Source organism: Centruroides vittatus, unplaced genomic scaffold (assembly GCF_030686945.1).
Source record: "Centruroides vittatus isolate TY-2023 unplaced genomic scaffold, ASM3068694v2 scaffold_324, whole genome shotgun sequence".
Classification (NCBI taxonomy): domain Eukaryota; kingdom Metazoa; phylum Arthropoda; class Arachnida; order Scorpiones; family Buthidae; genus Centruroides; species Centruroides vittatus.
Window position 1 is genome coordinate 5,502,884 of NW_027122701.1, and position 27,794 is coordinate 5,530,677.

The 27,794-nt window shown below is 29.9% G+C and overlaps 1 protein-coding gene across 1 annotated transcript; it reads left to right on the top strand.

The window, feature by feature from the left end:
* The first annotated feature begins 504 nt into the window (after nt 1–504).
* Nucleotides 505–27,540, top strand: LOC136988260 (tRNA N6-adenosine threonylcarbamoyltransferase, mitochondrial-like). The gene is made up of 8 exons (XM_067286118.1): nt 505–772; nt 4,320–4,419; nt 7,839–7,996; nt 11,281–11,410; nt 12,928–13,135; nt 18,216–18,492; nt 22,604–22,675; nt 27,404–27,540. Exons 1-8 carry the CDS (start codon nt 576–578, stop codon nt 27,516–27,518), a joined length of 1,257 nt encoding a protein of 418 aa, XP_067142219.1. The 5' UTR covers nt 505–575; the 3' UTR covers nt 27,519–27,540.
* Nucleotides 27,541–27,794: the final 254 nt, after the last annotated feature.

Below are 27,794 nucleotides of genomic sequence, written 5' to 3' on the forward strand. Positions count from 1 at the left end.
ATATCCGGTAGAAACCATCCCACCTGGGGTTTTCGACCCATCCGGATTCCTTCCCGGATCACCCAGAATGGTAGACTGGAGTCTTAAGACGGATGCATACGAGTGTCAAAATTAAGTCGACATTTATCTTTCATATTGCAACATGTTTTCCTGCATATTCTTGACTTACGATAAAATAACCATGTTGAATATGAAAGAATAATAGAAATATTATATTTGGTTAAAAAAAATCAGAGTATGTATGATTAACCATTACCAAAAACTGTATATGTGGAAAAACATGTTAAAACATTAATGTATAGGTTGTTCATAATTAATTAATTATATGTATCTCTATAATTACAAACTGTATTTTATTAATATTGTTTTTAATATTTTATTTCCCGTTAAAAATTTTAAATATTTACAGGATGTTTAATTTTACTTTAAATGTATTTTAATAATTAAATATTTTGAACAAAAATTTACATTAGTAGGTTTAACTGTGGCGGCGCTAGTTTTTTTTTCCACGTGTTGCTGTTTGGTTTACTGAAATTGATTATAAACTGTTGTGAAATTTACAGCTAGCTTTATTAATGCTCATTCCAGTTAATCGAATTTTTATATCGGGACATGGAAGAGGTTTTAATTATTCGTTTAGATATTGTGAAAGGAAATATCGAACTGTTTTAGGTATCGAAACTAGTTGTGACGATACAGGTGCTGCAATTGTTGACGAATTTGGTAACGTCATTTCAGATGTTCTTCGCTCACAGCAACAATTTCACCTTGAGTAAGTGATTTTAATGTTCGAGCAAAACAATGAATTCATGGTTATTTATTATCATCTTTGGATAAGACTGTATAAGAGTAAGAGGACAGACCTAGTGGTTTTATTAGATAAATTCGAACTGCGCTTGACAAGATCGACAAGATTCCCGATTGGGAAGTTTGGACCCTGAAAAAAGACGAAAATCGAATAGATTTAGGGGTTTTCGAATAGTAGAAACGGCTAGATATGCTATGATTGATGCTAGAGAGTAAAAGTAGGCGATAATAGAGGCTTTTTGAGGCAGAAAACATCGAGTTTCCACATTAGATACTTCTAACAGGCAAATGAAGCGATTTGCATATCCACCTGTCTAGTGATGAAATCCAAACAGGAAATGACAGAAAAAAGCGATTAGATCGTCTAATAGAAGGAAATAGCGGTTAAATCGATACTATTAACAAGAAAAATAGCGATTAAATAGATACTACTAAGCTAGATTTAGAAAACACTCCAAATGCACTCACCTGACTGAAGTTGCAGAGGCTGCAGTTTCAGCCTTAGAGGTCGGTAGGAACCTCAAAAGAGAAATTAGAGAACAGATAGAAATTAATTTGAGTAAGGCTCGGGAGATGTTTGAAGCATTATATAAAAATCATAACGAACTGAAAGAGATGAAACCTACCTCAAACCAACTCGTGAACTCTGGAACTCAAATTCTAGCCAGTGCCTCGAACAAGGAAACTTGCAGTTGGTCGGCGCCTTCATTAACGCCATTGCAATTTTTATATTAATTAATGTGACTAACCGTCCTCCTTTAGGGTGGACAGTTTTTTTGTAAGTTCTGACCTCCTCGAAAAGCGTCCTTCTATGTAGAAGGACGCTTCTCCATAATCTCCATCTTCGATTGATGCCGAGTTGAGCCAATCCGTTGCGTGTAATGTGATGTGATGTGTTTGTATTTGACATGACGGTTTATCAAGGCTTGTACAGTGCAGCAAGACACAATTATGAAACACACATGCTCTGCACAGGAGACCTTGAGAGAGTGCGCTGCATGCAAGTAGCTTTGTTTACTTCTTATGGAAACATAACATGGCACATACGCATGCAGTAGAGATTATTATAGTGTATTGTTGCAATGAATAAAATATTTCTTTTATTTACAATATTTTTTCAGTACATTTATGCTATATATATTATATACACACACCGTATTTTACGGACTATAAGACGCACCTGAATTTTGGAGGCAATTTTTCAAAGAAAAAAGTGCGTCTTATAGTCCGTAAAATACGGTATACGTCTGCATTAAATGCTATATTTGATTATAAATAAAATCTGAATTTATAAAAGTTATTGTTAGATTTATTTTAAAAGATTTGATTATTTTTAATAATATACAATTGAATAAAATAAATACTTATATTAAAGAAAAAATATATTCATTAAAAATGAATTAAATCATTTAAGCTATCCTCTGAACAAAACTTACCCTCAAATATTCACTTTTATAAGATTGATAAGTAGCATCCAAAACTTCTGGGATAATGACTGATATTGAATTATGGGCCACTCTAAATTGGTATGCCAAACTACAAAATGTTTTGCCTAAATTATATATGAATGATTTTAATCTTAAAGATTGTATAAAATATAAATTAAATACAAAATAGGGTAGATGTACCAGTTTTGGCCAGTGTACCAGTTCTGGCCAGAAAACGAATTTAACTTAAAAATATAATCACAAATGAAACAAACTTTTATTGTTAACTGTGTGAACAGTTAACAATAAAAGTTTGTTTCATTGGACAGATTTGAATATGTGGTGATTATATTTTTAAGTTAAATTTGTTTTCTGGCCAGAACTGGTACACTGGCCAAAACTGGTACATCTACCCTATATATTATTCTTACTGGTCACTTAATAATGAAGTGTCAATGAAAGACGTTCTCTGGGTGAAATAGAACTTTGAAGATGTGTATTCTTTAGCTATTATTGAGGTTATCCTCCTTAAAATACTTTAGAAAGTATTCGTATCCATATGGATATATCTCTGATAACCTTCAGCATCTGAAAGCCTTAATTTCATTCATCAGCTGGTGGAAGCATGATTGTTTAGCCCATTGATTTTCATTTTGCTAAGTTTTAACACAGCATGAACTCTTTGTGTATTCTCTCCAGCTCTAACAAAATGTTCACCTTTTTACTTCTATTCATTGCAGAAAAGGAACTGCTTGCCATTTTAATAAGAAAAGTGGCTAAAATTTCATAATTACTCTGAAGTAGAATGTAAACTGTTGGTAAACTCACAAAAGTAGTCAAAAACAAGCTGCTGTAATTTTATTGGTTTATTATAGGGTCACGTGTTTCAGAGTTGCAATGCCAGTGAACAATGTGACAAAAATAAGATGCATGTGACTCATGTTTGATGCAGTTGCGGTCTGCTGCACTGCTGGAAATCACTACGTGTGATCACTGCTTAAAACAACCTGCTTGCAAATGTGACATCCACAAGATGGCAGCTGGAACTGTTGCCATTAGTGTTCATATTTGAAGGCAAATATCTCACAAAGGGTTGCATGTCAGTCTTTCTTTATTCTTTACTGATAAATATCATTAGAATGTCTGACCACCTTGCTAGGCTGTCTGTTAAATGTGCAACATGCTTAGTGAAACATACAGCATGACTCCCTATAGTGCCTGGAAGTAGGCTGATTTTGGTAGGCTATATCTTGCAAAGTCACATGCAGAGGTATGATTCTTTTGACTTTTTTGCTTTGATGGGCATGCTCTACAGTTCTGTTAAGATCCAACAGTGTCATTCACTTCTGCAATCTTACAATCCCAAATGAGCCTTATCAATAATAAAATGACTAAAAGAAAATCACAATTGTCACAAATTACATCATGTCAAGGGACAATTGGAAACCTTATTACTTCCGATGTATGTAAACTACCTTAAAACTTTGATCCCTCACTCCTTCCTGCTGATTTGACCTTCCCTACAAACTCCCAAACTATTTGATTGGTCTGGACCAAACTCCATATAGTTATGGGAAACATAGGCTACCATAAAACTTGGACCCTTCACTCCTCCTTTCTTCCCCTACCCTCAAACTCCCAAACTTTTTGAGCAATCTGGACAAATTTTGCATAGTCAGTCTCTACAATCTACCAAAAAATATACTCCAAAAATATATTCCAAACTCACAAGTCAGACCCTCACTCCTTCCCCTGATTTCATTCCCACAAATTGCCAAACTCTCTGATTTGCACCAAATTTTTCATAGTTACTCTCTGCCACCTTAAGGGAAACACATGCTCCTCTATAATGAGGGCAACTCAACTCCCTCCCTGAGTTTTTGGGCAATGCTAGACATTCTTAGCTAGTTTCAAATATAATTAGATTTAAAAAATAAAAAATAAAGTCAGTTTTTAATTTATTGCAATACAGTCTTAAGTGTGTTAAAATGACAACATTCACTGCATTAAATTGTTTGTCCTAGTCTATATTGATTCAAACTGAATAAGAAATAATAAGTGTACTATTATTAACTTTTTTCTTAGTAATGGAGGAGTTATACCACGATTAGCCAAGTCTCTTCATCAAGACCAGATAGAATATGTAATTACTAATACATTAAAGAAAAGTGGCATGAGTTTGCAAGTAAGTTTTTATTAAAATGAAAAATTTAATTAGATCAATTTATAAATTAATGAAACTTAGCATTAAACTTGTATTTATTAAAAATTATGTTATATAAAATGTTACAAATACAATTTATTTTAATAAGATATTTTAAAAATATCTTTTCGTTACATTGTTATTTTTTAAGCAAATTATATTACATAATTTTGGATTATTATATCCATGTAATTAAAGTTTGCTTGGGAATGTAAATTGTTTTCTAATTCTGTAAGAGTAGCATTATGAACTTTCATCAGTTTAGGGAAAAAATAGATGTCACCATATGATTTTTTGTGAACAATGTTTATCTATAGCAGGCCTGGCCAACTTACTGTGATCAACTTTTATTATTTAAATGCATCAATGATCTAATTCACATCTCTGTTTTTCTATAAAAGCTTAATAATACACCCAAATAAAATTACTCTGCAAAATATAGTTATATTTATTTATTGGATAATAATTAACATTGCAGATTATCGCTTTTTTTGTAAATACACTAAAACATAACTTAAATGACACTATTTATTTTATACCATATCAAATTTCATACCATTCTTTACACAAATCATAAATTTTGTTCCTCTTTGGCTATCATTTTGCACTCAACTGAAATTGCTTAGGATGCAACAAAGTAATTACTAAAATGACATAATCTAGGAATGACCATTGATGCAAAGAGCACTTCTTTGTATTCATCACACATTATTTTATGAAGTGTTACCAATCCATTACGAGTAGTTAAAAGATATCTACATGAAAAATATGGACTTAATATTCCTATTAAACTGATACCATGACATTTGTGTTTTAACAGACACATTTTCTGTGATCAACCAAAAATGATGTGCTGATTAACTTGTTGGCCACCCCTGATCTGTAGTGTTGTTCTGATAATTAACTTACTGATGCAATATAACTTTTTTAATGCATTCATAGTTGATTAATATATTATAAATTTATATTCATAAAACTATATTCTATTTTTTTTTTTGTATTTAATGAAATACTTGAAAATTAAAGTTAAATTTTGAGTTTAAATATAATAAGCTTTGGAAGAACTATTGAAATCAGTTATGAGGTTTTTGAGTAAAGTGAATATTTTTATGATTTTGAGGTCTAGGGCTCCTAGAATCTAGGTTGACTTAGGTGTCATTTTTAGGCCAATGCTCAACACGTGGCATATTGAAAGTGCAGTGGACATCTGTTAAAATACCGGGTGTATCAAAAAGAGACCTGATTTTAGTGTGTTATAATTACGAAACAGGAGACATTCCAGGAAAGAAATGTGTGTTGATCAAATGGGCATGGCCCATTTTAGAGAATCGCCACTAGATGCCACAATGTACGACAATTTCTCGACACACTGCCTCAATGATGGATAGGGCACATCGGACCCCGAGATACTGCCCCCCATTCTTAGCCTCCAAGACAAGGACGATGCCAGCCAATGGGCCAGGGGGGGCAAGATGATGTAAATTGATAGAAGATATGAATTGTATGTAGGTAAAATAAAAATGATTCATAAAGTTTTAATCATTTACTATGTACCAGAAAAGAAATATCTTAATTAAAACATTTTTTTTAACTTACAAGAAGTCTAAGAAGATTATTTTAATTAAAACTTAGCATTTAAATCATTTTTTCTAATTTCTAGGGGAGGGTAGCTGCCCCTCTGCCCCCCCTGGTGATGCCCTTGCTCCAAGATCTCCAGACATTTTTTTCTTGTGGGGATATATGAAGGAAAGTTTTCATCCCTTTTTTAGCTCGTGACCTAGATGAGCTAAAAAACAGAATAAGAGCTGCTGTGACTTCTGTCAATGTAGATATTTTATGTAATGTGTATGAAGAATTTAGCTATCATCTAGATATTGTACATTTGGCTACTGGTGGACACAGAGTATTTGTAATAACATAGCTGAAACTTTAAGATTTGGTGAGTATTTTGCATTTTGTCCCTGTTTTGTAGTATGTTTCCATCAATAAATATAAAGTTTTAAAATCAGGTCATTCTTTTTGATACACCCTGTATACAAAGCTATTACTTTCATAGCAATAAGAAATTTATTTTCAAAATTTATCAAGGATGTGAAAGTTATGAATAAATTTTAGCATTTTACAGTTTTCTGAAGATATTGATATTTATTAGAATAACCAACTTGTAAACAGTACAACTTTATATTGATGAAAAAAGACATTTCACATTTTTATGAATTTGTTGTCTGTTATAAAATCAATATAAGTAGTTCACGATTATTTAAACATGGATGTGTTGATAACATTAAATATAATTGAAATAATCACCTGAATTATAATCACACTAATTAAAAATGATTTCATTAAATTTCATAGCTTACTTCATTAAAAAATGTTAATATTAGTAATTACTTAAATTAAGAGTTTGAATAAATATATGTAAGGATTTACATTTTATGAAAATCTTTAAATTTAACAAAAAATGTCTGTAGAGCCCAACCAAGTACGGCACATTGCTCAGCCAAGATATATGAAATGATCTGTACTTTGTTGGTGGATCAAGGAATCAATGAGTGCAATTTACTCAATGTATATTGTTTTATTCATATTTATACATTATAACAACATTTAATATGTCTGTACTTTGTAAGCTTATTATTAATATATGTTTTTAATACACATTCAATTTAATGAACTTCTAACAATGGCAGACACAGCTTCTCCCAATTAGTCCATTAAATTAAGGGATCTATTATTTTATAACAAGTTGGTGTTTGGAAATCTGCTTGGATATTTATATTTAAGAATAATGTTATGTGAAAAGATAGTTATTATTTACAGTATAAATTTATATTGCTATGGATACATAGAATATATTCTTAGGAAGTGAATTTCTTTATATCATAAACTTTAGAATAAAACATTTGGGACTATATTATGTAGTGAAACCAATTACTCTTGACACATTTTTGGCTGACATTTAAAGTAGACCAAGTAAAGCAAAATGATGATACACAATAAAAATAAAAATTCATGATTGTTTTCAGTAGGTGCTTCTTTTATGTAGAATATAGTGATAAGTAATGTAGGAAAACAAGATCCATAGTTATTCTTGATGTATGAAATAGATAACAGGGAAACCAAAAGCAATAAAATATTTTACTTGAATAATTTAGTTTTTCTTTAAATAAATGAAATATTTCATATGAATATAAAACATAGAAAACAGTTAATGATTTAGTACAAGTAATAGATAAAATTAGAATTTGTAATTTATTTATTTATTTTTTAGATTTTATTCTGGCTTATACCATTAATTCATAGTGTTAATGTTTATATTATAATATAATAAAATGGTTTTTAATTTTATATTATTTCAATTTTATTTTATATTATTCAAATATACTGAAAATTTTTTTTAGGATATATCTGCAATTGCCACTACAGTAAAGCCTGGATTATTGCATTCTTTATTAGTTGGTTTTAATTATAGTAAAATTCTTGTTAATGAGAGTAAAAAGCCCTTTATACCTATACATCATATGGAAGCTCATGCTTTAGTTGTCAGAATGACTGAATTGTAAGTTTGTTTTTATTTTTAAAAATTTCAATAATCTTTTCAGGAAAAAATATAAATGTGTACTGAACATAAAAATTTGTATACTTTTTTATAATTGCAATAATATAGCTATTTTTTTCTTTTTATTATGATATGGAATCTTCTTCATATTGATGATAATTTTCAAAAAAATTTCATATTTTTATTACAAAAAGTAAAAAACGTAATTAAATTAAGTTAATTTAACAATGCTTTGTTTGTATTTATATTCAATTCATATGCTATATTTATGTTAGTTGAATTAGTTGAAATTGCTTATAAATTTTTGTGTATCAATAAATTATATATACAGGATGGCCGTAAAGTTTTTCTGTTCAGAGCACTCTGTAGCTGTAACCAAGTGGATGCAGTAAAGGATTTTACAAAAAAAAATTTAGTTTGAAAACTTCTGCCAGAGGTACTTTACAAGAAAATACACAAAATGACAAAAACACAATGAAAACACATCTATTCATTCTGGAAGAGACATGCCTTCTGCAGTGGCTGTTTACTGATATAAGGAATGTTGCTCAATGTGTGCCCTGTTGTTCAGATATAAAATTTGAAGATGGTGAACTGTGTTTGAAGATAATAAACAGCTGTGACTTTATTTGTAATGCTTAAAATAATAGATTAAAATGTCACTTTAAGGTTGGTCTTTGTTATTGGGCTGCAATTTGAAAAAATTGTAGACCTATAAATTTCCACTATTGCCCATGTTTGTCTGTCCTTCTTTCCTTAATCTCAAGAATGGAGTTAAATAGATGAAAGCTGAAACCAGATATGGAAACCTTAGGGGCAGGAGTCCCTGATTAACTATATACGAACTTCCGATGCAAACTGGAAGTCATGTTATTTCAATTCAAAAATTTTCCCCATAAAATGTGTTAGATAGATGACTGGCATGACCCTATTGTTAAAGGAAAAGTATGATGTACTGTACATGGGCAAGACACTACTAATTTGAGGTGGAAAACATATACTTTAAATTAAACAAATTAAAACTATGGTTAAAAATTGCAGCCTGGCATTGTGATAATGTCATAATAAATTGCTCATTTACTGTGTGTTCTTAAAATTACTAAATTCCATCTCAACACCGGAAAATAATAACTACCTCTTAACCTTTACCAGTGTGTAATCCCTCTTTGTCCAAACTTGTAACACAAATAGGTGTATACGAACGTTTTCGAACCACAAACGTCTGTTCTTCCTCAGGTAATACGAATTTCGTTGGAACTGCCGTTCGAATCACTTCAAATTCGTCGAAATTATGTTCGAATTTACGTTTCCCGTTTACGTAATACTGATGCGCATGTACTGGCTAACATAAACTATCATTCATAAGGGCCTGCCATGCTAGTGAAAGCGTAATCTCGTCCTTATAATTAATGCACCGATTTTCCTTAAGTGTTCAGATTTGTTCTTAAAATTTCCTTTATTGAAAAGAAAGTTTTAAGGAGAATTATAATAGTCATAAGAATATACAGTGAAGTGTCAAAAATCCAGACACATCCATTGAAAAATGGATATTAACCACTTTCAACGGTAACTTGTTTGTGTGTGTGTGTTTTTTTTTCTTTCTCTTTCCTTGCATTGTTGATATTCTAACATGAATTCAGAATTTTTTAATTTCAAAGTTATAATTAGTATAATCTCTCCACACACCAGTAAAATAAGTAAATAAATAAATTCTTCAAACTCAGACTCCGGTTAACAGGTTCAAAGAATTTATTTATTTATAATTAGTATATTTTTTGTTTAAATATGGTGATTCTGTAAAATTATATTTTGAATCTGTAAATATTTCTACATTCTTAGTGAAATACTGGCTTGAACTTACAACATTTATACAGTGTATTTGAAGTTTACAGTGCTTAAAATGCTAATTTGTAAATTCGGATGGGTCCAGATTTTTGATGTTTTACTGTAATTAGAATCTATATTCTTCAAGTTGCCATATTTAAATCATTTTCTTACCTCAAGAAATCAATTGGTCCAATTATTTTTTAATATTTAATGCAAATATTTTTCACCAGTGGTGTAAAGTTCAACATGTTGGAATGCCAGTGTAATAACAAAAGAAAAAGATTTACTGGAAATGACAATATTTGAATAGTGAATTGTTAAAAGGGCATCAACATTTACTTGCATAAAAATTAAAGGAAAAGCTCCCTTCTTTTGTGTGTTTAAGAACTAATGCATATTATACAGAATTAACAATAAAACTATCTATTGGCATTACAGAGACAATTTATTTAAGTGAGTACTTTTGACAGTTTAGATCACATTGCACAGGTGTTGTAATGATGATTTCCTATTCCTTGAAAAATCTGGGATTATGCTGTTCCTTTACAAAATTCACTAACTTGGTCAACTGCTTTGGTATATTGGGACATCCTCCATCATGAGGATGTGGTGCATAATAGATGTACAACAGAGCTGGCTAAACAAGTAATAGTGGATAAGTTTGATCGCAAACCTCACTCCTAAGACATTGTGGAAATCAAAGAATGCTATTTATCTGAAAGTCTCTTCCTTGTGTCAGTGTCACCATGTAACTTCCCCATGCTTGACATCCCAGAATTGTGGATAGTGCTATTTAAGCTTATAAAATCTTAAGTTGTGATGCTTTTTAACACAAAATACCCATTTCATTAATGGCATTTCTGTTTTAATTTACTTTTGTATTTTTTGATTCAGCATGATTTTTATTGAGTTTATTTCATTGTGTAGTCTGGTCTTTTGAAATTTTGTAATTTATATAGTTCAATTACATTTCATGCTTGTGTGTGAGGAATGATTTTGGAAAATGTTCTTTACTATTTGTGTTCCATTTTTCAAAAAGTAGTATTCTGTTCTTTGTGTATGATGATACAGCCTAAAGAGGATGGTTATAAACTTTCAAAAGTGCTTGCTTAAATAAATTATCTCTGTAATGCTGATACAGTTGTGTTGCTAATTCTGTATCATTGCTTGGCATGGAGTGTTTACATTTTATAAATGCATATTATATTGAAATTAAATGACATTTTTTGAAAACAGACTGATTTTTCTGTATAAGCTATTTCCATGCTGTAAATCTTACTTTCACAAATCTTTCTTGGCTAATTCACTTAGAAAATATATTTTATTATAACTAATCATTAAATAATTGGAAAACTTTTACTTTAATTCTATAACATCAGAAAAATATTTTTTGTATTGAATGAATTCTATTTTATTCCTACTGTTTATTACTCATAGAACCTTCATTTTTATTTCAGAATACAGTTTCCTTTCCTCGTGCTTCTTGCTTCAGGAGGTCACTGTCAAATTGCTGTTGTTAAAGAAGTTGACAAGTTTTTACTTCTTGGAAAAAACTTAGATAATCCCCCGGGTGAAGCTCTTGATAAGGTATATAACAGGTTGGCCACACCTTATCACAATAATTGCCATATATCATATCAGAAATACGTGAGAGCTGCATCTACATTAGATTGGTATTTTATATACAATGTATATACTGTATATAAGAGTAGGAGCCACAATAAGGATATAGAATAACTGCAGTTTGATCACCATGAGTATATAGTATAGTAGAACATAGCAAAAAATATTGGAAGAAATAATTAAAAATTATCAACTAAATAGATGTAGAAAGGCAAATTAAAAGATAAATTTAATATTATATTTAACATAATAGAAAATTTTTAATATTATATAGAACATACCACTTCATTTGAATAGCTGTTTAATGATATGAAATTGAAAATTAGTAAATATTTTGCATATTTTATTGCATGAAGGACTTCTTTAGAAAATTGTGAAATACTGATTGCATAATATATTGATTTTTAAATATTTCAGTTAGATCTATTTTAAATTAAACTTTATAGCAGTGCATTACGTATCAATGGCAAAGCAGTTAAGGTGGCAGCCCACCACTCTGGGGACCCAGGATTAAATGCAGACAAGTCAAAAAAACCACAAGAATTATTTAGGGGTCATCCATCTGGACATGTCAGGCCCCATCCCTCATCACCTGGCTGCTCCATTATGGGTTAAGAGTTTTTTTTAAAAAAAAGTGTACTTTTAAAGATTTTTCAAATTATTGTGGATCAGCTTTTTATTTTAATTGAAGGTTGTGTTGGTTACCCAAGAATTGACTCATATATCTCTGCTTATACATTTATTGTTTTAATTACATATGTTTTACTTCCATGAATCCATGTTTGAACATTTTAAACAAATATCTTGAAAACTAATCCAAGATTCATTTAATTTTTCAATTGATACCTTAAACTTTGTTCAAAGTGGTGATTAATTAATTATAGAATTAAAATACACTCTTTAATCTTTTAATTAAAGAATGAATTCTACTTCTATGAACTATATTAACTTAGTCATTTATAACATAAATTATAGGCCTCACAATATATCTCAAATTTTAAAAAAAGTTGATCTGTTATTCTTGTTAGTACCAGATTATAAAATAATAGCAAGGCAAGCTTTGTGAATGTTAACCCATTGTACATAAAATTAATAATGAAAACAAAAACTTATAATGTTATGCCTTTACAACCTCCTGCATCTTTGCAGGCTCACACATTTTGTTTTTATGATAAAGAATTCAAAGTACTTTTAAGAAAAATTTTTTAGAAAAAATGCCACCCAAGGCTGTCAAGTAGTTGCATTATATCACCATCTAGCCTAAATTTTTGCTTAGTGAGATGCAACTTTTACTTCAAGTTGTTTTTCATTTCAGGCAAATTCATAGAAAGTATGACTGACAAAATTCTACATTCTGTAATACTAACTTTTTTAATGCAATAAATCTTATTGTTTAGAACAAATATTTAAAATTTATGAATAATTAGTATTCTGATAAATAGCATAAATGGATTATATTTATTTAATAATATATTTTTCAGATTGCAAGACGATTAAAGCTCAAGAATCTTCCAGAATGTTCTTCAATGTGTGGTGGAAGAGCTATTGAATACCTAAGTGAAAGTGGAAATCCTAATGCTTACGATTTTACACTCCCATTGTATAAATTTAGAAGTTGTGACTTTTCTTTTTCTGGATTAAAAGTACAAGCTTTAAGAGCAATTATTAAAGAGGAGGAAGAAAACAGTGAGTCTGAAATTTGGAGTATTTTTCAGCTTTTTAAACCTATTACAAATTTTAATATAACTGTGGTAATGTTGTACTCATTTTTTACACTTGTTAACATTTTTCTTTTCTTTGTTTAATTAAAATAATTAACTTTAATTATGGTTGTCAACTTTAGAAATCTGTAAAAAGATTGGCAGAAACAAGAGTTGTTTTAAAATGCTCATACCATCCCCAAAAGAAAATATTAATCAGCACAATTTTGTATTAATTTATATATCAGTCCTGCAGCTATGGGAGCTACAAGATGGCTAAGTCCCCTCATCATAGTCAGTAGTGCCCATAAGCAGTATATATAATATACACTTTTGCTTTCATTATGTAAACTTAGGTTACAGTTACCAATTTTTACACTTAAAGTGTAGTTAATAGGCCTAGTGTTGATTGAAAAAATAAAAATACCAGTCAATTTTTTTACTTTGTCAGTCTTGCCTCCAATGATTTATTAGTGGCAACAGAGCTGTTGTAAATTATTTATTATAATAGCTGTAATGCATCCTATACATTCAATACTCACTCTCTAAATGGAAAGTACTGTACATGAGATATTTATATATAAGTATTTAAAAGAATATTTTTACATATTTTAAATACTGTACTTTTAAAGAATGTTAACAGTTTTGTTTCATCAAAGTGTGTTATTCAAATACACCATATTCTCTTTTTACACAAGTTTTGATCTAACATGTTTCATTAAATTTGCATTTTTAAAACCACCATTTTATCTGAATTTTAAAAAAGTGTTCACACTTTTTAAAAAATTCTTCAAGTTTGTATTTAAGGCTGCTACATGTGCTTAAGTAAATTTTAAAGTTTGGCTGTTTGTTAGGACTTACTTGAACATGCATAACCCAATCACTTATCCAGACTTTATCCCACAATTGTAGCAGTCAGAAAAAATTTAACTCAAAGTTTGACAATTTGTTTATATGATTGTTTCTTCAACTTTCTTTCAATACAGAATACTTTTTGTATGTCATTTGGTGTTTAATTGACAAAGTCAAGTAAAAGTGTGTCTTGGTGGCTTGGTAAAGGCAAATAATGCAGGTGTGGATGGGTCAAGATGGTTGCCTTTTCCATGTGTAGCACTTTGCTAACTGCGTATTAGTGAACTGGGCCACATTCCTGTAATTTCCTTGGAACTCTGGGACTACTATAGAACAGCGGTCGGCAACTGGTGGTCCGTGGACCATTGATGGTTTGTGAGAAAATTTGGGTGGCTATGGAGAAATTTTGACATTGATCAACTGAAGGTTATGTGAAGTATTATGAAAGAAATGCAAAATGCTTAGTTGCTTTTTTCACTCATTGAGGGTTTTTATTCGAATCTAAAATCAAATACGAAGTGACTGTTATCAATAAATATTGAACAATAAACAATATTGTGAGTGCGATTGTCGTCCTTTGTGGAAAGTGCTAAGAATCCATAAACTTTTTTCAAACAAGCAGCAATGAACTGTAGGCTTGCATTAATTTGTTATAATTAAACATGCGAGTTTCATATTAATATAATAAAATTAATCTTTTATGATCATTATTTATTATTTGTGTCGTTTAAAAAAATTCATGATAGTGGTCTGCGGGATTCAAAATTGTAAGTTTAGTGGTCCGTGAGGTCAGAAAAGTTGCTGACCGCTGCTATAGAACAATGTGTCCCTAACATAAATTTGTGTGTATTGCATAAGTTCAGTGTTTCTCCAGTTACAATAGTAGTAGTATTCATGGCCATGCCAGCCAAAACATACAGAAAACTGGTTATTCAGATTTTAGAATGATGGAAAAGTTGAAATTTTCAGCAGTGTCAAGCTTTAGGAGTCTACCCTACATCTATTTATAGAATTAAGCTGCCAAAAGAGTGTGCCAAAATACTCTGTAATAAGAAAGATTTGCATATTAAACAAATAGCCTATCAGAATTTGGCTACAATGGATAGGACTTATCATATCAAGATGAAAAGGAACCAGACTCAAATTATTGAAATAAAACTTTAACTTGAGGAAAGCATTTTGGATGCATAGACCCCTCATTAGCCCATTGAAGGTTAAACATATAGCATTAAACACAATAAATATCTAAAATATTCTAACAAACTCAGTTTACAGACTGATATTACAAATGATACAAGTTATTTTGTTGTCTTCTTTAATTATATAAAACACAATATTTGTGCTATCACTAATAGATTATTATTTGTTACATTTATGACTTAATTTCAATAAATTAAAATTTTGAATGACTTACTTTACTCAATTTTTAATTTTTCTTTTAGTTATCTTTGTTAGGATAGGTAAACTTAAATTCATATTAACCTGTTATATTATCATCATTAATACAGACTTGTCAAAAACAATTAATTATATAATGTACACATTAATTTACCTGTTTACATTATGTTGTTTGAACTATATCACAATTTTACAATATTAATACAACTTTAAATGCTACAAGCTTAGATGTTATTACAACCTTGATGCCAATATATTCTGTTAATCTTGATCTTAAGGATCTGAATATAGACTGTATTCTTGGATAATCAAAAACATGCACATGCTTTGTACAAAAGACTTGCTTGAACTTTCGTTCCATGATTCCAGTTAGTTGTAATTAAACAACACACAAGTGAATGATGTCTGGAAATTATTTTAATTCGTAGGATACTGAAACAAATTATATTTTTTTTCCTTGATATTTTAAAAGATTTGGAATTTCCAGACCCATTAGATGAATACACATAATGATCACACAATTAGATGAATACACATTGTTCAAACATAGCTTAAACATTTTTTCCCCCTAGATTCACTATTGTTTGGATATAACTAGAATTTTTTTTTAATTTTATATTTTCTTCTAATATGATATTAATGTAGAGTGCAGTTTCAGCTGCATTATTTTGTAAGTGATATGCTGGTTCCTCAGTGCTTCTTTCCTCTGTGGAATGATTAGAGGATGGTTCAACTACTGTTGTTGTTTTTCACACTTTTGAAAGAGTTATCTGCATTTTGTCTTTTATAGTGACTGTAGCATTCTATTTTATCTTTTATATTATCTTGAGATTTATGAGGAAGCAATGATACCTACTCTGGACTGTTGAGATCGTTGGATGGTTGACCTATGAAATTAAACCAATATACTATGCAACATACTGTACTGCATTTATGTTTATGATGCAAATTTGCACTCATTATCTCAAAACACCATAAACAATATTTCTAGAAATATTCACACTCACAATAACCTTGATTAGCAACAACAGGAAGTTAAAAATGAGAAGCGTAAGTTCCTTAGCTGTGCCATCTGTTGAGAAGTTTTTCACTGAATACAGTCTGTAATCCCATTGCAACTTTCATGTAACCTCAAACCCACATTGTTATTAATTTGTTTTTTTCTGATACTTTTATAATTTCTATATTCTTGGAGTTTCCTTTTTATATGGTTATTTTCAATTATAATATATTTTATACTGTTTTTTACAATATTTTAACTTTCACTGTTGAGCTACTGATGGCAAGATGAAATTATTCTTAATGACATTTATATGTTTTTTAATTCTTGTATTCAATTTTCTTCCAGTTTCACCAATCCAAATAAGAATTATGCATTTGTGAAACTGGAAGGAAATTGTGTTTTTGGAAGAGTTCTTTTCGTTTGCGTAATCTCCTGTGGAATCTGACCTGTCTAGATCTCCAGTCCTCACTCCCCTGGAGTTTGGAGCCTCTGGGGGACATTGCAGTTTCTTCTACAGTAAATGCCAGCAATGTTGTACGTAAACTTCATTTTTATTAAAACTTAAGCCTTTGCCACTGCACAGTAATATTTCAGACACCCTGTATAACAGTGTGATATTGTTATATAAAACAAAAAGTAATTGCAATATATTTTTTTATTTCCTACAGGTAATTTACAATTTTTTTTTTTGGGTTAGATGATATGGAAAGGTGACAACTATTATTTTTAACTTATTGATGGATTAAAACTACACATCTGAAGATCACTAGTCTTTATTTATTCAGTCAGTTGAAGTTGAAAAGATCTTCTGGCCAATTATTAATTATTTATACAATAATATGTAAATTATGGTTCACAAGGTTTATTTTGTGTTTTATAAAAACTTACTTGATAAGTTGGCTGATTTGAATTTTAATAAATAAAACTGTATAATTTGGTAAATAAAAAAAAACAAAAATTTTTAATAAATTATAAATCTGCTTAAATAGTCTTTAATTTTTCCACTTAAGTCCAATACAAAACATAATGAACCGTTAATGGCTACTAAATTCAATGGGAAATTTAATGATTTATTCTAATTTTAAAATGTAAATAGAAAATTATATTTTTATTACTGTACATTAAATAAGACAGTTTTATATATTTAATTTAAACATTAATAGAAATAGATTAATATAATTTCAATATTATAGTATGATCTTGTTTTATGCAGAGGATTGTGTGTCATTGGGTACTGTGTAAAACAAAATTTTGCAAGCTCCACTTCAAGCTAGACTCTTATGCAACCATTTATAATTAACAAAAAATATTAAAATGTGTTTAAATATTTTATTTATGCTTTTACTATATACTGAATTTCATAATAATAATAATAATAATAATCAGCATGTGAATTAATAGTCGGAGTGAAATTAACTTCATGTTAACTGGATTGATAACTATAAGTACACCAATCAAAGCCCTGACAATCCAGTAAATAATTTAATGTAATGTAAATTTGACAAACATTTTTGATCTTGCATTCTAAATTTAGAATGTACCTGAAGCAGATCTTGTTTAAGATTGAAAACATTTGTCAAATTTGCATTACATTATTTACTGGATTGTCGAGGTTTTGATTGGTGTATTTAGTTTAGAGTCAGAATTATTTCTGTGCAACCAAAAGTTAACCTAACCATTTACCATCTGCAAAGACATGAATTTGTGTATATCAATCTCATATAAAACAAGATCTTACTGTATTTCTTACTTTCAGTATCAATAAGTATGAAATATTGAAGAAATAATTAATTCTTTTACATTATTAATTAGATGTTTTTTGCTGATGGTTTAATTCCAAATATTTCTGATTTCTGTGCTTCAATACTTCATGCATTTACAAAACATCTGGTTAGACAAGTTCAGCGAGCTATGATATTCTGTGAAAAAAAAAACTTAATACCAGAAGAGAAAAGAACGTTGGTATTTTCTGGAGGTGTAGCATGCAATGCTTATATTAGAGCAGCTTTAAATAAATTATGTGGTCAATCATGTTGGCAGTTTTCCTGTCCTCCTCCCAAACTATGCAATGATAATGGTATCATGATTGCTTGGTGAGTATCTTATTTTTTAATAGTGAAATACAATAGGTGCTGCTTATTGCAGTCACTTTGGGAATAGCTTGTACTAATAACATTATACAGTGAAAGTAATGAGACTACAATTAATGGAAATTCTAGTTTTATTGAATCAGATAATATAAAATAAAAATAAATACTTCTGACTAATAGTAATTACTCAGTAGTTCATTCGATGTTATTTATTGGCTATTTTTTTGGCAATATTTCATTAAAATGCTCATATTCATAATGTTTGCAAAACTCAACACACCTGTACACTGTATATGATAAAATATTTATAGAGCTTGAATTTGAGCATTTGCTGGAGGATCTAGATGATAACTAGATGATAGATTATCTTAGTGTTTATTTTCTTTAATTTCATCAGAATTTTCCATAGCAAAGGATATAATAGATCATGAAAACATCAAATTTGCATTATGAATTTGAATGGTTGGAAATGTATTCAGTATTCTTGCATTTATAATGTTATTTATGATCTAATAAAAATTGATATAGTGATTTGTCTTCTTTTTAGTTATCAAGTAGGTGTAATTTTTTGAACATTTTTGCTTTTTTCAATAAATGATTTATTAAAAATGATATCTAAGTCACACATGGCTGTTAAGATCATAAGTGCAAGAATACCAAATATCTTCAAACTCAAAGGATGTCATTTCATAAGGATTTTTCATAACTTTGTGTGAACAATTTCAACTAAGTCTTGGTAAATAGAAGAATGCTTTTGAGTTGCATATATTAAAAAGTACATACTAGAATATTAGAGTTTTGACTTAGCAGAAATAGAGTAAAAGAATAAAAAGTGATATTCTTTAACATTATGTCTATGCAGAATTTTTTATTTTCAAAAATTTATTTAAATCCCTTCTTACCTAGCTAATAAAATGAAAATTGATTAATGAAATAAAGACAATTAGTAAATTTTGATATAAGTGAGAATGTGCACCTAGCAAGAGGGTAATGTGAAAAATAAAAAAAAAAATGATTTTTAGATTATAGGAGGAAAATTGAATTAACATCAATTGGTTTTCATTATAAATATATTTTATTGAGAAGTTTGAATGAATTTTTTTGCAATTCATTACAAGGGAATCTTTGTTCTTACATATTTCTTGATCCTCAACATTAAAAATATCAATAAGAGAATTTTTGGAAGTATTAAATATAGAGATACCTTTCTTTTATCATCAACTTTAATTAATTATTTTTCACTCAAAATCATTCCAAAACCATTTAGAACATTCTAGAACTTTCCAAACCCCAAATTTTTTTAATCTCTTGTGGGAGCACATACTCACTATATCAAAAGCATCTACTAATAGTCTTTATTTCATTAACTAATTTTCATTATATTATCTAGGTTGTAAGATATTCAAATACATTTTTGAAAATTAACATTAAGTTTGTGGAGAATTTTTTAAGAAAATTATTTTTTATTTTTTTACTCAATTTCCATCAAATCAAAACTTCTAATATTCTAATACTTATGTGCATCATTTACTGCAATTTAGTCAAAATTACTCTCACAATGTTATGAAAAATCTTTATGAAATGACATCCTTTGCACTCCATACTCTCAAGTTCTCTCTGCATTTGTCCTATAACCAAATGATAATGCCATATTCATCAGGTCATAACTTGGCTAATTAAATATATAGAGATTATGATAATTGCGCTCTTTTTATGTGCGATTTTTATTTGTGCGATTTTTTTAATGCGAATTTTTAATTTATGCGGTTATTTTTGTGCGATTTTTTTATTTGTGCGGTGTAGTTGGCGACTAGTCTCGTGCGATTCGTCATGTCTCACGTTGACTTATTATAGCTAAATAAACTTATTATAGCATAAATGCACTTATTATAGTAATATTATTGCATGAATATGCGAAAAATGAAATAATTTAGTTTTTAAGTCAACAAAACACCACCTGGACAAAAATATGTAAAACAGACGATAGACCAGACGATGCAGTCAAGTGCTGACATCTGTTGTCAATAAATTCTATTTCGTACGGTTTTGAGTTATTTTCTATGTGAGACTTTTTTTAATGCGGTCCCTGTTGACCGCATAAAAAAAATATTTTTTAATTGTGTTGCGAAAACTATTTTTTACAGCCATTCGTGAAGTTTCGTGCGATTTTTTTTAATGCGTCTTTTTTAATGCGGTCCCTATCCCCCGCATAAAAACAGGTTTGACTGTATATAGAGATTATGATAATTGCCTACCTTTAGTCCAAATTAATTGTGTTTCCATCTTAGTTAATTAAATTTTAATTATTAAATTTAATACAACTTTAGAATGTTCTAAAAGAAAAGATCAGCCCATAATTGGACTCAAACCTGCAACCCCTGTTACCATGCAGATATGTTCCAATTACACTTCTTGAATTGCTCTTCAATTTTTCCTTCTAGACCAGTGGTTCCCAACCGGTGTTCTGCGGAACACTGGTGTTCCGTAAGCATCTCCCAAGTGTTCCACAGATTTAGTCGCAAATCGGAAAGTGTACAATCGTATTCGAGCCGCCGAATATCAAAAAATTAAAATCATAAAATTTTCATAAACTTAAATATATATGTACGACTCGTACTTATGGAGTGTACTACTGTTTCGAATAAGATAAAGGCAATGATAAAAACTGAATGAAATATGTAAAAAACATCAGGCACAAGTTTCCCATTAAAGTTATTTAGGTATATTTTTTCCTGTCTTAGAATTGGCGTTAATAATATGAGTAGAGATTTTGAATTATAACTGCTCAATTCTAATAAAATAACTGATGACAAGCTTATGTATTTCATATTAACTTAAGAAAGTGTTCCACTAAAGAAAATTGCTCACAAAAGTGTTCTGCATCCTAGAAAAGGTTGGGAACCACTGTTCTAGACCAATTAGTTTAGAAGATAAAACCATAGGTCACTTTCTGCACCAACTGGGATGACTGTCCACAGTCTCCCATCAGCCGAATAAGCTTTTACCCCAGCTTGATATGCACTTAGTGCAAATGATAAACAAAAATTGTTATTTGTATCATGTTGCTTTATTTCTGCTGTTATTATTATTATTGTTAATAACTTTTTTGTCAATGACATATTATTATGTACTCAGATAGCTGTCTGGGTGTATAACTAACCTAATCTTATATATTAAAAAACACTAAAACCTATAATCCGGCTGATTTTATAAAAAGTACAAATATTTGCCTGACGATGCCCATTCAATACTGGCAAAAATATTTGCACTTTTTATAAAATCACCTGGATTATAAGTTTTAGTGTTTTTAATTCAAGTATATACAAGTTTTAAGTGGCAGTATTTTATAACTGTATATGTATATTTTTTTTCATACCTTTGCCACTTTGTTCCCTGCACATGATCAGATTACTTATGTTGCATAAATGCTGGCTTCACCATTGAGTGGAAGCTGATAGTCAATATTGATGGTTAATAGTGCCTGAAGTTTGGTTTAGAGATGAGGTATGTTACCTAAAAGTTGTATCAGCCTGTTTATTCTATTCGCCGACATTGCTAAATGTTTAATGATTGGAGAGAAACAGAGTAGTTCTCAAATGACTAGAATTACTTTGGAGAAAAGCTTCTTTTATAGATGCTGCCTTAGAGATGGTGAGGATTAAATTCTTGTTGAAACCTGCAAACATTGGGTGATGTTTTCCAGCTTAATCCCAAAAGATTTTTGCATAAACATATATTAGGCACCAGTACCAGTGAAAGCATTTGACCAACCACAAACAAGGTGCCATAACAAAATGAGTAATTTTTTTCTCATATTGCTCTTGATCTTATGGTCAACCTCCTGACATGCAATGAGATGCATGGCCACTTTTCTACCTTCATCTCAATATAACCACATGTCCAAATAACTTCGAATTTGCAGTATACTAGCATGCAAGTTTGCCAGACATTCTGGGCTATAAAATGCTAGATTAACAAACTTTTACATGCTGTAAATTTTTTAGTAAATATTACTATTAGAAACTGTACTATTAGAAAATAAATTTTTTCAGCTTTGTATTTATGATAAAAAATAACTCAAATTATTAGAATTGAAATGAAAATTTTTATACAGGAATGGAATGGAACGTTTGAAAGCTGGAATTGGAATAACAAACAGTATAGATGAAGTTAATGTTATTTCAAAGTTAGTAAATTAATTTATTTAAAAATAGAATGAACTTTTTTAAATTTAGTTTTGACTACAAATATGACTTTAAATTTGAAGCATAATAACACTATTCTGCAAAAAAAATTATTTCTGCTCCCATCAAACATTTTCACTGGTTTTTATAGTTTAAATGGTGCTGAATCTGAATCTAACAACAGAATGGCCTAACACCCAGCACTTTTGAGAAAAATGAGGTTTTTGAAAAAAATGTTTTCTGTTCAAAATATATTTATTGGCCACACACACTGCTAATTGGCTAATTAGATACAAATAAATTATTGTTAATTACTCCTTTTTCTTAATTCTATATATTTAAAAACTGAAACATTTAATGACATGTTTACTTCCTTTTATATTCTTCTTCTGAAGTCTAACTGTAGACTCCAGCTGTAATTTGCTAACATGTTCTCAAATTAATTAAAATATCTATAACCGGGAGGCAGGTAATAGTAGGGCTTATCACACCAATGATAATGGGCACAAACGCTCAAGAATCAAAGTAAAAACATTTAATAAAACAAAAACAGGGTGTACAATAAGATGATTACAAAAGTATAGAAAGGTGTACAATAAGATGATTACAAAAGTATAGTAAAAATCCGAAATACATTTTGGATTTTTCCATTTTGGATTTTTTGGTTTCTATACTTTTGTAATCATCTTATTGTACACCCTGTTTTTGTTTTATTAAATGTTTTTACTTTGATTCTTGAGCATTTGTGCCCGTTATCATTGGTGTGATAAGCCCTACTATTATCTGCCTCACGGTTATAGATATTTTAATTAATTTAATTATACTTAGGGCTAAAAGCATTTTCTGTAATAACATGTTCTCATTCCACCTTCCACCATATTGCTTTTCCAATTGAGAAGGACAAAGGTTCTGTCAGACTCTGTTCATTAGAAATAGCTCCTAGGTTGGCAGGAAAAAAATTTAAATGGGAATGCAGGAAATGCATCTTGACTGACATATTGCAACCCAGTGTTTTGTAGGATGTTACTAACTTCATGATTTCCTCATGGTTGTTATCTAGTATATTCCCCAAAAAAATTCCTCCTTGTGTTTTTTGAATGAATTCCATATTGGCCTTTCCACTGGGTTACATTTGACCTTGGAACTAGGATCTTTCAAAAGCTGTCTTACTTGGAGACCAACAAAAATTCCCTTCCTTATTTTTGCATCACTCAGATGAGAGAACTTTTGCTTAAAGTAAGCAAAGCCTTCTCCTTCTCTGTTCATATCTTTCACAAAGTTTTTCTTGAACTGAGTTTGATATGAAGAAGAAGAAAGAGGATTTTAGTTTTCTCCACCAGAGCAGGAAAAGCAATATTCTTCTGACCTTGTATGTTTGCTGTACGATCAGGCCACTTTTTTCCAAGTGGTTCTTGATCAGTTGTCATAACAGCAGAATTTAATGTATCCTCCTTGAAGACCTGTTAGCACATTTGTTGCAATTGTACAGAAAAACTCCTTTAAGGCTGAACTTTGATAAGTTGATAAAGAGTCTCCACTATGCAGAATGTTGTGACAGCTGAAGCTCTTTGAACAAATGTGCTATTGTGCACATTTGTTGCAAAAGACAAGATTGTCCTCCATTGAAAAATTTCACATTTCCCGTTTCCCTTTTCCTGTAACAGGACACCTTTTTCCTAAAGTTTCCACTACAGTTCAAACAACAGTAATAGAAAATTTGTCTAAAAGAGGTCAATTTGTTTTAAATGATATGTTTTTGCAGAAAAATTTGCCATTTTTCTGCAAAAACATGTTATTTAAAACAAAAAAAACTGTGGGTAAGAGAAGATTTTGGACTACAGATTCATATTCAGCACACTCAAGTACTATACATTAAAAAATCACATTTTCTTTCATGGGAGGATTTTGATGCAGAACAGTGTAATATAATAAGTTAAAAATAAATACAGATAGATGGTATTAATACATCTATATGTATAAATACTTGTACAAATATTTGTACTGTACTTAAGAAAAAGTTCTTATTGATGATGATAAATTTTAATCAAATTCAAATAACTTTTATGATAAATGATACTATATTTTTTATAACAAAATTTTCATATGGTAGTTTCTCCATACAGCTGCCATTAGGAATTTATTTTCTTGCATTCATTTAAAGCAGCTGTTAGCACACAGAATTATAAGGATGATAAAAAATTCAACCCTGCTCAATTTCTAAGTGTTTTTTTTTTTTTTTGTCTTGACTGTTGTGTATCCAGATATACTTTCAAATGTTGTTGATAATTAGCATGTTATCTGCATTTCTTTGTTGGGAATTCATTCATTATGCAATGCATGTGAATTTGATTCTTATGCTGTTTGGGTTCATACCATGCTAACTTTATGAACATGGCACATTTTTCCTATGTGATGCATGAGTACCTTTATTGCAAGAGACTAAGGGTGCGACTATGTAGATGCGAGTGAGTGAATTTTCTGAGCGAGTAAGAATATGTGGTGAGAAGAGGCAAGATGCAATAAATATCAAATCCTGTCAAATATGTACAAGAACCAGGAATTTGCTCTCACCAGCGATATTTCTCGCTTCTGCATGGTTTTCCTTTGTGAGAACTATCTCTCGCAACCTCTCACTCACTACTAAATTTGCATCTCCAATGTTCTCCAATTTTAACATTTTTTTTTCAACCAGTCCCTTCAAATCCTTGTAAACGGCAATGCTAACATTACCACATTTAACATCTTTTGATTTTGCACATTGCACATTTAATTTCATTCAATTTTGGGATTTAATGGATTGAAAGCTCTATCTCAGATGAAGTCTCACTTCAAATGACATTATAAAAACAGTGCATTTTTGTTTTTTGAGTATTCAGTTGGTTAGGAGAGTTATAAATGTTCAACAAATTATCAAGTTTGTTTTGCCACGTTGTGATAATGCGAGACCAACTACATATACCAGACCTTAAGCCAGGAATTGGGATGATGAGAACTTTAACAGAAATGAGAAGACGTCAAAACTTATAATTTTAAATCATTTAGAGAGGAAGTTGTGAAGAGGAATGACAATCTTGTTTCACAATTACTGTAAAAGGACTATGTGGTGATTGTGTGAATAGATGATGATTAAGTGGCACATTCGCTAAGCTTCAAAATAATAAATGATTTGATGGTGTACAGTACATGTTGTATAAGAATATATATTTGCCATCAGAAGTTTAAGCCAGATTTTAGAATCTGAAAATCAGAAGGAATTTAAATGTGACAAGTGGGGTAAGTTTGATTGCTTGGTAAGTCACCTTTAGACATTAGAGACAAAATTAACTTACAAAGTAGATGCAACAATCCTTGGATTAGATCCAATCCAAGGATTGTTGCATCTATTTTGTTTAAAACTTATTCAAGTACACTGGATAAGGTAGTCATTACAATTGTATTCCTCACTACACTAACTATCAGGAAAGGAATATGAAATAGCAGCAGCCCATATTTACAGCTCTAGAGAATACTCACTTGTTTTGCTAAAACCAGTTCCAACTGCTCCAAAGCAAATTTTATTTTGTTAATACTTTCTGCATTCAAGTCAGTTTCTAATAAGAGTGAGTCTTTCAAAAGATTATTTGGAAAGTTAATTTTGTCTCTAATGTTTAAAGGTGACTTACCAAGCAATCAAACTTACCCCACTTGTCACATTTAAATTCCTTCTGATTTTCAGATTCTAAAATCTGGCTTAAACTTCTGATGGCAAATATATATTCTTATACAACATGTACTGTACACCATCAAATCATTTATTATTTTGAAGCTTAGCGAATGTGCCACTTAATCATCATCTATTCACACAATCACCACATAGTCCTTTTACAGTAATTGTGAAACAAGATTGTCATTCCTCTTCACAACTTCCTCTCTAAATGATTTAAAATTATAAGTTTTGACGTCTTCTCATTTCTGTTAAAGTTCTCATCATCCCAATTCCTGGCTTAAGGTCTGGTATATGTAGTTGGTCTCGCATTATCACAACGTGGCAAAACAAACTTGATAATTTGTTGAACATTTATAACTCTCCTAACCAACTGAATACTCAAAAAACAAAATGCACTGTTTTTATAATGTCATTTGAAATGAGACTTCATCTGAGATAGAGCTTTCAATCCATTAAATCCCAAAATTGAATGAAATTAAATGTGCAATGTGCAAAATCAAAAGATGTTAAATGTGGTAATGTTAGCATTGCCGTTTACAAGGATTTGAAGGGACTGGTTGAAAAAAAAATGTTAAAAATGGAGAACATTAATCATAAAGTGGAAATTTCATATATAAAAAATTATTTTTACTACTTTTTGAAATAGTTTTGGAAGAGAGAATAGAAACAAATTTGATGAGTAGATTTATAAAAACAGAGATCTTATACACAGTAATATGTATGTAATATGTTAAATAACTTAGTTTTATGAAGAGTGGTTTTTTTCTTAAATATCCTGTGGACCTGGATGGACCAACTATTGCTGATTCTGCCAGCAGTGAAGTGGTCAGAAGGGTTCAAGAGGGACAGGGTTCAACATATCCAGGCTTAGATAATCTAGGAAATTTGTAGTTTGAGCCTCAAAAAGCAGTAGGCATGTGTCTCAGCCACATCTGGTTTACCAGATTGTTATCATATATAATAGTAGTATTAAAAACATTATAATTGTTAAAATAATTACTAATGTAATAATAATTATTTTCAGATGTCCTTTGGGAAAAGATATTTCAAAAGAAGTAATTGATGAAAATATTAAAATAAAAATATTTCAGTTTGGTGAAGTGAATAATACTGTAAATAAGTCAACTGAATATAACTAAATATGAGAATATAACATTTTATTTATTTTTTTGACTTCTTGTTGTATATTTATTCATTTAAGTTTTTAAACAAGTGAACTAGCAAAATAAACAATACACAAATCCCTTTATGAGAAAGAATAGTTATAGCAGCATGAGGTTATGTCAATTAGAATTGTCAATAGTTACCAGTTTTTTTAGTGATTCTTTTGAAATATCTTAACACATCAAACAATTTAAATATTATATTTTTGAAACTTTGATAATCCTGTTATACATTATTTTTTAAGTCACAAA

Coding starts and splice junctions, on each gene's coding strand:
- LOC136988260 (XM_067286118.1), top strand. CDS start 576: ATGCTCATTCCAGTTAATCGAATTTTTATATCGGGACATGGAAGAGGT. Junction 4,420..7,838: donor AAAGTGGCATGAGTTTGCAA/GTAAGTTTTTAT, acceptor AATTTTTTTTAG/GATATATCTGCAATTGCCAC. Junction 22,676..27,403: donor GAAGTTAATGTTATTTCAAA/GTTAGTAAATTA, acceptor AATTATTTTCAG/ATGTCCTTTGGGAAAAGATA.